Source organism: Mytilus trossulus, unplaced genomic scaffold (assembly GCF_036588685.1).
Source record: "Mytilus trossulus isolate FHL-02 unplaced genomic scaffold, PNRI_Mtr1.1.1.hap1 h1tg000024l__unscaffolded, whole genome shotgun sequence".
Classification (NCBI taxonomy): Eukaryota; Metazoa; Mollusca; class Bivalvia; order Mytilida; family Mytilidae; genus Mytilus; species Mytilus trossulus.
This window is the reverse complement of record NW_026963290.1, coordinates 4,843,069-4,856,117: the sequence shown is the minus strand read 5'-3', so window position 1 is coordinate 4,856,117 and position 13,049 is coordinate 4,843,069. Positions and strand designations below refer to the sequence as shown.

At 33.1% G+C, this 13,049-nt stretch overlaps 1 protein-coding gene across 1 annotated transcript in view; it reads right to left on the bottom strand.

Annotated features, from left to right (window-relative positions):
* The window catches only part of LOC134699059 (ficolin-2-like), a 36,155-nt gene extending 23,383 nt beyond the window's left edge, over nt 1–12,772 (bottom strand). The window contains exon 1 of the mRNA XM_063560743.1: nt 12,704–12,772. Coding sequence (XP_063416813.1) covers nt 12,704–12,772 — 69 coding nt within the window. The remainder of the gene's footprint in view (nt 1–12,703) is intronic.
* Nucleotides 12,773–13,049: the final 277 nt, after the last annotated feature.

The window sequence follows — 13,049 nt, the reverse complement described above, 5'->3', positions numbered from 1 at the left end:
AAGTACTGTATCGACCGTATAATTGAGCTACACCAGATTCGCATTTTATCAATCAATTACGTAGACCAAGGGTAATATTGAAAAACTTTATCTTTTCGCAACGTTATGATAACGAATAAAAAAGGGACAAAATATTCAGTCTAAAATAACCATTGTGCCTTTTTCATGATTTTTTTAACACTTCAGTAGAACTGAAAAGCAATCTATTTGTTCGTTTCGAATTTTTCTCTATTGCATTATGCTGTATTTGCAATACAAATTTACCATGTAATCAATTTGTTACCTTAGGGATGTCTTAACTATAAAATAAAATTTGATCAAAGAGTTCGACTGGTTCCGTTCTGAGATGAATTAGTATTGTTAGTATATGTTTCAATCAAGATTTGTATTTTGATGTAGTTTCAGTTTGATGTGGGGTAAAAAATTAAAATTATAATGATTTCTCGGGAGTCACGAAATGGATGCGTGAATATATAGATATGTATGTCGTCCTAGCAATACTTATCAGATGTTGAAGAAGGTAACAAACATCCAAAGACTTGACCTATGCCAGAATTCGACATCACTTATATTACCTTTTGGCCTTCTACATTTTAAGATTTGAATACCACTGATAAAAATCAATTAAACGAATTTTTGATTTTCATAAATAACATTCACTATCTTACATTTTTTAAAGGCATTCGAGAAACGGGATTTTTCATTCAATAGTATTCACGGACGGATAATGATATTTTGTAGTCATCAAGGGGCACCACGTACTATTTCGTTCCACAAACATAGAGCAAATGAAAAATTCTTGAAAATAACACAGCTTTTTGCATATCATTTTCAATCGTAAAATCATAAATCATATCGACCTGCGCAGAGGGGAAACACAAAAAAAACTATAACTGTTCAAAACGCAAAATAAAATTTAGGTAACACGGGAAAGTGCTTTTTTTTTTATCATTGTTTATATTGATTTATTTTATAATATACACAATTAACAATTCATCGAACAATACAAGTAGGAAAATTATTAATGCAAGCATTGCTTCCTTGTTCGTCATGACACAAGCAACGATTAGTTGTTTTCGTCAGGAATGGAAGAGAAAACAAGCGTCCTGGTTTATGTTTTTTAATTAAATGAAACAAAAACGAAATCAATGAGAGTAGTTAACATTCTTGTGTCTTATATAATATAGCATAGATTGTTTCTTATATGAATGAAACTACTAGATATTTCTAAACAAAGATTTATTTATAGTTATGTCTATAACTTTTGATCTACATACCTACCATGTTGTTATGGCACCTTTATATTCGCATCATTAAATTGATTCATGTTCATTTTTTTCTCAGGTTATGAATAATGCAGGTTTATTGAAGATATGGTTGTAATTATTCAATGCTACCCAGGTTGATACTCTATCGTTAAATAAATGAAATGGTGTATTTTCATTGTATTTTATTTGATATTTCCGAATACAGCGATATCCTACTGTTGCCTTTATTACAGCATTACTAATTTTATGATTAAGTATAGATTAAAACAATGTGCATTCTATTACACCATTCTGGTACAAAATTGACATTTTTCTTATACCTTTCAGTGTCGTGTTTTCAGTGCTCTCCCACCAGCCAATTAATGGAATATCTAGTTATTACACAATTAAAAATATAAGTAGAATTAACTTTGCACCTTCAAAAACGTACGCAGTGTTTAAAATATTAATTATACAACTATATTGCAGTTAGACCTAGACTGATCTAACATTTTCCGGTTTCATACTGAACTAAAAAGAGCACACTATTTATATGTTTTATGTTCATTTTTTACATAAATAAGGCCGTTAGTTTTCTCGTTTGACTTGTTTTACATTGTCTTATCGGGGCCTTTCATAGCTGGCTACGCGGTATGGGCTTAGCTCATTGTTGAATGCCGTACGGTGACATATAGTTGTTAATGTCTGTGTCATTTTAGTCTTTGGTGGATAGTTGTCTCATTGACAATCAATCACATCTTCTTTTTTATAGTTTCGCTCGTTTTTTTTCGCATCATTAACACCTCATTATCGTTTGTATTCAAATTAGCTCGATTTTTTCAATACAAAATGGTTGCAATAACTGTTGGTGTACGTACGTAAACATTTTTGACGAGAAATTAACCATCAGAATGGCTTTATAATGACGTTCTGTTGTATAATAAAAACAAACCCACTTATCCAAAATCAGGACACACCAGCATATAACATTACCAACTCACTTACAGCGGAACTTTAACATTTAACTACTATAATATATAAAGTAAACAATTGTCCTGGGTAATCTTATATGGGTAATTTTCAGAATATGTCGAATTGTGAAACTGAAAAATTTATTAAAAATTACTTCTTCAAACAACCCTCAACATAGGCAAATCAACACACACAGTACTTTAAGAACAACATAGTAAAAGATGCAATCTTAATGATGTCACACAAGAATATCTTGAAACATTTTTTGATCCGTGATACAATATTTTGTCTATCCTGTTACCATTTTCAAAAGAAATTTTGGTTATTAAGAAAAAGAAGAACCTTTGATAACTAATTAGATAAGGTAAGTCCTCCGATTTGGTGTTCAATGTAATGTTTATTGAAGCCATAAAGGACTTATGATTTGCTAAAATCTCATCCTTGTCAAATGATATGTATTTGTATGTGGGATTACCTGAGTACTCCGTTATACCCAATTCTTTTTGAAGACATTCGTAGTAATACCATTTACATACAAAGACAATATTATTTGAAGCTTTTGTCCGCAGGAACAACAACATACTTATCATGAAGAGTTGATAGACATTTCATGGCCTCTTTGTCTCTTTGTTTTAAACACGCTATTGTAGCTAGCTTCTTCCTATTTGGTCTATTAAAAGGTAATATAGAAGAAGTTTTGAGTTATCTTTCGTTCAATAGTAATAAAACAAATAATGCACATATAATTTTTCTTCTAACTAGAGGTTAATATTGAATTATTCTTTGATTTTTAATATCGACACTGCTATGAACTTACAAGAATAACAGTGGTCATATATACACACACACACACAATTTGTTTAGGCGCCAGCTGAAGGACGCCTCCGGGTGCGGGAATTTCTCGCAACATGGAAGACCTGTTGGTGACCTTCTGCTGGTGTTTTTTCTATGGTCGGGTTGATGTCTCTTTGACACATTCCACATTTCCATTCTCAATTTTAATTAAATAAAGATAAATGCTAAGATGATTTTTTTTATTTTCATATATAGCAAAATCAAATTCTTTACAAGACTGAAATAAACCAATTTGCAACCAGTATGTAACTGTTCTATCTTAACGATTTGAGCAATAATACTTATTGATAACACAGTATACATGAAATAAGGGCTTCTTTACTCATAATATTCCCAATCATTATTTGAAGAAGTCGTGTACTGGTTATTTTTGTGATGATAATAGTACTTTTTGCGTGTATTATTATTGGTTTTCTGATGTCAATAATCGTGTTTTAATCCGTGCATTGTTGTTGTACATAGGTTTTGGTATAATTTTTGGACAACCCCGGATTAAATTTCGCAACTGTTAATTCTCTGCATCTTAAATAGATGTACATTGTCCCTGGCCAATAAATAACGTATTGACTTTGCTTTTTTGTTTACCATTGAGACCTGAAGATTTCTAGATTGTTGCCTCTGTTTAACTTATAACATCAACTTAATAGTTAAAGGAGACGAGATAAATAGAAAAATCTGTATTGTTCACGCAATTCATTTTTTTTCTAATTACTACTTCACTTAGATATGAATTAGTATTAGATTTTCATTGTTATTAATAAATGTTATATCAAATTGTCAAATTTGATTTTGAATTCTCTCCAATTCCATCTTTTATTTGAGAAATTGTTTAGATATCTTAATGTGTCGTCACTTTGTGCGTTGATGGCTTTGGCTATCTGGACTGTGGATCTTTATTTGCTGGTTTATGTTGTTCTATGTAATGTATCCGTTTTTATTCTGTAGTAAGTCACTACTTCGGTTTTATCATGTTTATCTATAGAATTTACGGTAAGTATAAGTATGAATTATTTTAAATAATAACGATGTTCTTATCCCAGGCAGAAAGTCCTAGCCGTATTGTGCACAATTTTTTCAATTGTGTACTTGTTTTTGCTTTCGCACGTTTTTCATTTGAGCGTCACTGGTAATTTTTTTTAGAGAAATTTAGGTTTTTGACGTACGTTTGTCTCCCTTTTCCCATTAAGATCAAATCTATTTAAAATAGAGTATTCCACGAGCGAGAGTTAAGTACACTTGTCTTATATCTGAACATACGTAAACAAAAAGCAAACTTTGCTCGCAGGGTACACAGGTATATTTAGAATGAGATACAGTTAACAATGATTACTATTTTCGTAAAGAGTTTCTTTTCAACTAATTTGTGAATGTAGCGTACCAGAGAGTATACGGGAAAATGAGTTTTGAACATACTTAGTCTAAAAAGGACCTTGTACAAGTTCAGTAATTTAGGTAAATATATACATGTAGGTTGTACATAGTGTCTTTATAATAATTAGGCATATTAAAATACCTGGATTATTTGATCGTTTTGAGTGTTATTTTATTTGATTGCCATTAACATGAGTAAGGACTTTTGTTAATATTGGTAAGATTACCAAACATAATTTTTTTGTCTTATTGATAACTCAGCTTTTATTGACTTTTCAATGAATGATATGTGTCGCGTGTGCCACAATCTTACAAAAAAACCTTTTACCTGGAAAATTCGTTATGGCAAGTGAAAAAAAAACATATGGCGGTGTGTTAAATTTGCCATGTTTAGAATCCCTTGAAGGATGCAGATTCAAGAGGGCCAACAGGGGTGTTACAAACGGACGGACCTACGGACCAACAGCGCAATGGAAGATTACATTGTGTTACTATTACCATTCGAAGCATCCCTGATGAAAGGTTATAACTCTGGAAAAGAGAAAGCTGTCGAGGGAAAAGAAAAGGTCGGCGTTTCGACAAAAAAATCCCAAGCGACAAGTATGTTATCCAATACGGTATCAAACGACGCAGAATGGGTTATGATATCTCAACCATGTATGTCAACGAAGCGTGACTTCATGCTAAGATTATTGGACCCATTGACGACAATCAGCTTTAGAAATTGATAATCACAGGCAATTTTGTGTTGGCTTAGCTATCAATCAAAACAATACATAACCATGACAAGTGAACCATACCGAGTAGGGTTTTTGTACATAGTAATCTTAATAAAAAAAAATCCTGTTGCATTGCCTTAAATATTTTAGCCAAATTATAGGCATAAGCGACAATCAAAGCTGAATGAAGCAGCTTATTTGATTCGATTAACATTACTGTCGTTTCAATTTGGGTAGCTATCAGACTATATCTGCTTCATGATAAAAGAGGGACGAAAAATGCCAGAGACCCTGTCAACCTCATAGATTAAAAATACACTGACAACGCCATGGCCTAAAACAAAAAGACAAACAGACAAATAATAGTACAAAAAACACAACATAGAAAACTAAAGACTACGCAACACGGACCACACCAAACCTGGGATATCTCAGGTGCTCCGGAAGGGTACGCAGATCCTGCTCCACATTTGACACCCGTCATGTTGCTTATGTTATTACAAATCCGGTAAAAAGTCTAATACGGTAGGTCACATTCTTGAAAAGAGAAGGGTATTGTAGATAATCCAGACTACAACAATCTTTGTTAAATGATCTTAAATAGTAAAACCGTGGTTCTAAAGTGGTAGATAAGTAACTGGGGCGGATACAAAAATTTCAAAAAGAGGGATCCAGATACAAAAAAAATGTCTCTTTTACCGCAATATTCACGTTTTTTTTTGTTTGTTTTTAAAAAAAAAAATCCAATCGTAGATCCCCACCACTGAGTAAATTATTTGTAACTGTTTATCCGTTGTACTTGGTAAGCTTACGGTGACCTATAGTTGTAAATGTTTGTGTCAGTTTGGTCTTTTGTGGATAGTTGTCTCATTTGCAATCATACCACATCTTCTTTTTTTATATTGCATGGTCTGCAAGCAAACTACCGAAAGTGATGCGCAAGATTTCATAATTGATGACCCTAACCTTTGCCTTTTTAGTTGTTTATTACCATTATTATTATTTATACATTTAAAAAAAAAAAAAAAAATCTTTTCTGATTCATAATTTTTTTTTTTAAATGTATAAATAATATATTATTATTGTTCAGTACACAACTCGTTTTCTAGACAGTTATTGTGTTTCGAGTAATATAATCATGAGACAAACGTTTAGTTATTAAACTTGTTTGTTTTAAATTAAACTTGATGAACAAAAATGTTTTCGAAGTGTAAAATTTGCCGATAGTTACCAATAATTAGACTGATACGGCCAAATCGAACCGAAAAGTCTTAAACATGTTAAATGTAACATGTAATTTGAATGTAATTTGAAAAATAATTTGAAAAGGTTTTTAAACATTGACAATTTTATCTTGTAAGAATGAAATAAAAACAAATCTTGCATGGCATTATTCTCCAACCATAGAAACATCTTGTTTTTCATCAATATCATTTATAAATTCAGCCCTTCTCTTTGCAAGTACAACACATAATTCAACAATACACGAGAGTTTACCTTTACACTTATCAACCCTTCGAACTATAATTTTATCGACTTTTCAACATGTCGACTTGTCAATCTGTTAACCTTTAACCTTTACACTTGTCAAACTGTCGACCTATGCATTTATCGACTTTTTAACATGTCGATCTGTCAAAGAGGGACAAAAGAAACCAACGGGACAGTCAACCTTCTAACCTTAGCACTTATCAACTTTGAAGACATTTCTAAGGTCAACTTGTTAACCTTTCTAGTGTACCTCTTTCTGTCGACCTCTTACTCTGTCAACTTATGTACAAACATCACTTAGCCGATTTACTTCTTAGTGTAAACCGATGGAACTACAGTACCGTTTATCTTAATTGACCCGATCCTATGAGGTATAGTCAGATAGTTGAACTGCTTTTGTCAGTTCGATAGAACGCCGATCATGCATACCTATTTGTATTCTGGTATAGTAAGGTCGATGATTTCCTCAGTCCCGAGAAGACGGAAGACGGATAAAAAGGAATGGAAAATATTGACATTCAAATACCTATAACGTTTAATTTTTTTTTTTTTTTGTAAATGTTGATTTTTAATCTATTTTTTGGTAAACATTTTACCTTCGTTCGGCTAAATAAATGTTCATTGTTTTTAATAAGGACGCAACCAATTTATTTCAGGGGAGGGGGTGCATGGATAAACTTTCAAGGCGTTTTCGATTGACCCTATTTTGTCCAGGCCCCTCCCAAATAGATACAATTGTTATGAAAAAAGCTAACGTTTAACGCATAAATATAGAATAACCATATATTGTCTCAAAATATCAATGCTTAGAAACAGCCTCGCTTTGTGCCCGTTTCTAAGCCTTGTACAACTAAAATTGATACTTCAAGACAATTTATGGTTATTTTGTATTTAATTTTTAATGAAGTTATTTTTTTTTTTTTGATGGGGGGGGGGGGGGGGGGGAAGGGAGGTGGACTTTTTCGTTGAATTTGTTTTATCAAAATTATCTAATGGGCAGAAATATCTTCATTTTAAATTTGCAGACCCAATTTATTTTATGTCTTAAAAGTCCGATTAATTGTAAGCCTAAGTTTCTTGCGTTAACGTACGTAAGTTTCGTTTAAAACATAAAATTCTCTGTTGGGACGAAACGCAAGTCTAGCGTATAACATTTTAAACCTGGTACCTTTTGTTAGCTATTTTTCACGTGTTTCTCTGTCCTATATGTTCTCTCCTTTCTTTTTAATTGTAGACCTGTCATGTAAAGTTACCATTTTTATGTTATATCCAACATTGCCAAAATTGCGTGGGGTTAGGCATGTCACACAACCACTTTAATCTACCTTTTTTTATTCTGAATATGTACATGTCTTGTCCCAAATCAGGAAAATGCCCATTGTTATATCATAGTTCGTTTCTGTATATGTGTGTTACATTTTAAAGTTGTGTTGAATGTTTGCAAAAGTATGAATTACTCTTTATAATAAGGATGTTCTTATTCTGGGCGGAAAATCCTAGCTGTTTTTATGCACATTTTTTTTATAACTTTCTGCCTAATCTAGAAGTGGCGTGAAAAAGATGTGGATACTTAAAAATTCCAAGGATCTTTTAGACTACATAAAATCTAGCTCTCTTTCATCTTGTAACAGTATTAACTCATTTGACTTATCTACTCTTTACACAAGTATTCCACATTCCAAACTAAAGGACAAATTGAAAGAGTTGGTATTACTTTGCCTCATAAAAAAGATTGGCCATAGTAGATACAAGTATCTTGTCTTAGGGAGGGATAAATCCTACTTTGTAAAGAATCGCTCTGATTCAAACAAAATATTCTCTGACACCGATATTATCAAGATACTTTATTTCTTGATTGACAACATATTTGTTACGTTCGGAAGACGTGTTTTTCAACCGACTGTCGACATCCCAATGGGAATAAACTGTGCCCCTCAATTTGCCGACTTGTTTCTTTATTATTATGAGGCTGACTTCATGCAAACTCTTCCTCGGAAGAAAGATAAGAAGTTAGCAATATCCTTTAACTATACTTTCCGCTATATAGATGACATTCTTTCACTAAACAATTCAAAATTTGGTGACTATGTGGAACGCATATATCCAATCGAATTGGAGATAAAGGATACTACAGAACAGTTAAGTCGGCTTCATATCTTGACTTGCATCTAGAAATTGAAAATGAGGGTTGGTTGAAAACAAAACTTTACGACAAAAGAGATGATTTCAGCTTTTCAATTGTGAACTTTCCATTTCTAAGTACCAACATTCCAGCAGCACCTGCATGCGGGGTATATATCTCCCAATTGATACGATATTCCCGTGCTTGCATTTCCTATCATGATTGCCTTGATAGAGGGTTACAGCTCACAAGTAAACTATTAAACCAAGAGTTCCAAATGGTGAAGTTGTTATCATCCCTTCGTTAATTTTACGGACGCCATCACGAGTTGGTTGACCGTTATGGAATAACCGTTTCACAAATGATATCGGATATGTTCCTTACGTCGTAAATACAATCCCCTTCCCTTTTATGAATGTGACCTACCGAATTAGATTATTTACCGGATTTGTAATCACATAAGCAACACGAAGGGTGCCACATATGGAGCAGGATCTGCTTACCCTTCTGGAGCATCTGAGATCACCCCTAGTTTTTGGTTGGGTTCGTGTTGTTTACTCTTTCGTTTTCTATTTTGTGGCATGTGTGCTATTGTTTTTCTGTTTGTCTTTTTCATTTTTGGCCATGGCGTTGTCAGTTTGTTTAAGATTTATGAGTTTGACTGTCCCTTTGGTATCTTTCGTCCCTCTTTTGGAGCTCAATGCTCTTCATTTTTTTTACTTGTTTTAGCTCTTGAACTTTACATCTAAGCGTCACATTTTAATGTTGTGTTTCCGTTGTGTTCCAGTTCTCCTCTTATATTTGATGAGTTTCCCTCTGTTCTAGTTTGTAACCCGCATTTGTTTTTTTTCTCAATCGATTTAAATTGCGAACAGCGGTATACAACGTTTGTCTCATTGTTAACATTGGTATTACTTAGTTTTTCCGATTGAAATGTCTGATCATGCAAACCAGGTTTAAAATATTGAAAACAACACTTTAATAATTTCTTGCGTCCGAAGCGCTTTTCTGGATATACCTTCATCAGGAACGCTCAAAGCCAAACATTTGAAATCCGAAGATGTATAAGTACCGAAACCGTTGAAGAGCTGTATGTCAAAAAATACCTAAAATAATTAGCCAAATTCATCTTAAGCCAACTTTGCCTGAGGGAGTTAAAACCTTAGTTTCTTAATAATTTATAAATTTATAAACGGACAATTTTAGTAAAGTTAAAACTTATAATATCTTTATCGTAGCATGCCTTGTACATTAATTATTGCCGCAGTAATTTTTACCTCAAAGTTTGTGATTAGGTTTCCATCGCCTATTTTAATATTTTCAGGTGTTGGTTAACCTATAGCTAAGGAATGAATTGGTTTTAGCTCTAACTCTTCTCTTAAGTCACGTAAGATTACTGTGCATTTGGAACATGTGTACTTTCTGCTTGTAGTTGTTAGCGTGTAAAGCCAGTATGTTATGAGTCCAAGAATTATAAATATTACAAATAGTCATGAACTTATTGGACGGAATTGAGAACATAGCAGTGCAATTAACTTTTTTTATATCTTGTAACGTGACATTGTCAATTTTGCGTTTACCATTCAGGCTCTCATCATGCTGTAGTTTGCGTTTCTTCATTATTTGGGTCACCTTGTACTGATGTATCTTCAAAATTTTATATTTGATCTTTGTGTCTGCAAGTTTCTGGTTTTTAATTTGAGTTTTAGACACGTACTGATTTTTGCAACAATTCCCCCCACCCCACCCCCTAAAAAATGTAAAACTAACATTATAAATTTTTAGTTCCTGCTTCAGAAAAATTACAAAACCAAGACGCAACTATTTGTACACGTCTGCATTTAAGAGAGTTCGAGTGCTGCCATTGATCAATAATGATGTTGTTTGAATCGGCGTTACTTTAATATTCTAGTACATGACGCATCATTATAATCACAAGTGTTGGTTTAATCTGCAAAGGGTGGAGAGCAAAGGCTGTGATGGTTACCCTTGGCTAGCGAAGATGAGAAAAGTTACTCTTTGTAAATATACACACGGAAAAAAGTATTGCCTGGATTTTTTAAAACTTGAAAAATCATTCTCTTGTTTTGGAAGGAATATGATAAAATATTTGTAAAATAATATTGAAACGTAGTTCAAATTCGGGCTACGATTGGGCCACGGAAGATACACCGAATTCCATTGGAACAATGGATCTCCCCCACGACGATAATTTCCAACTTTGGCGAGCTCTGCACTATATTGGATACGGGCATCTGTGTTTCTGTTCTTAGGCAAAGGTCACCGAAATGGTATTATCGCACGATAACCAGTAGCGATGAGCCGATCTCGAACAGTTCTTGTTTAAAGGCTCCTGTATGGTCATCATTCTCTTTTTAGTAGATATAGGAAGATGTGGTGTGAGTGCCAATGAGACAACTCTCCTTCCAAATAACAATTTAAAAATTAAACCATTATAGGTTAAAGTACGGCCTTCAACACGGAGCATTGGCTCACACCGAACAACAAGTTATAAAGGGCCCCAAAATTACTAGTGTAAAACCATTCAAACGGGAAAACCAACGGTCTAATCTATATAAACAAAACGAGAAACTAGAAACACGTATATATTACATAAACAAACGACAACTACTGTACATCAGATTCCTGACTTAGAACAGGTGCAAACATTTGCAGCGGGATTAAACGTTTTAATGGATCCAAACCTTCTCCCTTTTTCTGAAACAATAGCATAACATCACAACATAGAAAGACATACGATAAAATATCAATTGGCAGACTTAACTCAATCAAAAAACATATGATTACACAATGAACGAATAAATTTGATCTGCGATATCTGAATACAAATGCACAGTTAATTAAATATTAGAGACAAACATTTTTAGGTTTGTTGTTTGCAATGGGTTTCCTTCTGACCAACCTTCATTATTCTTTATTTTCCCCAGCAGATGTTATAGGGGGTTTTCTTGACCTCGGAAGGTCTTTAACATCGTTTCTTGCCTGATTTTTATTTTCAAAACGACTTGTAGAGGAATGGTGATGACCAACAATACGTACAATGATCACAGCGACATACCTACTTCCCTCATGCTGGATATCTGCGACCTTGCTGCAGTTATGAGTTGTGGATGATCAATTACAAGGTGTCAATATTATAAATTTATCAACTTGGTTATTTTAAGTGTTGAAAACAATGAGGATAAAAAAATCTTTTTTTAGTGTTTACATGTACAGTAGCTGCATGTGCAGATAAGAACTGATAGAGTCGATATTTATTGATTAAACTCGGGTGATAATAAAATATATTTTTTAATTTGAATTTCAATTTGGTGTTTTTCCATGTGTATATATACTTTATGTTATCTGCCTTTGTGTGGACATGAAATATAATTGATATGTAAGTTTTCTTGTAGTATACTGTTGCTAAAGTATTGTAATCTTTAAAATACAATGGTTTTTTAACACATGTTAAAAATAACCTGAGCATAACTTTTCTAAACTTAACTTTTCGGTAATAATGCTCTTCAACTATGTTTTGATTTTTATATTCAGCTTTTCAAATTTTAGTTCCACTGGTACATCTTATGTAGACAAAACGGCTCAATAATTACAAGACTGGATTCTCTGATGAGTTGGTTTTTTAATACACAAGAACAAATTGTACAGTTAATATGAATAAAATAATAAACTACAAAAATATAATAGGCTTTAAAAATATCCAAACACAAAAAAACATGCGTCTGAGCTCACAAGTTAAATTTAAGAAGTATACAATTGACTCTCGTTATCTCGAAGTATGTCTGGCCACAAAAGAATTTCGAGATACCAGTAGTTCAACTGGTCCTTTTGAAAAGGTATTTGGAGTCATTTGCCAGAATTCTGCAATCAAGAATGTTTAATCTTCATTGTGACAGATTTCATACCTTCGTATGAATTTGTCCATGGATACCAGTAGACACTTTCTTCTTCAATTCCATCATTGTACTTTCCATTTGGATTGACAAAGGTGCACCGATTATTAGTCCATGCTTCTTTAGCATACCACCATCCAGCTTTCATATAGTAAGTGCATTGCCCTCCGGACCAGTTGTCATTATCACAATCTTTGGTTGAAAATGGTTGACCGGATAATTGAGAGTAGGTGTCCATCACGGCATCCCCTAAGTTTTATTAAATAGAATAAAAATATTAGTCTTGGAACTTTAATCTTGGTTTTGCAGAGTATCTGGTAGAATGATAAAACTATAGTAGACACTTACAGTTGGAAAA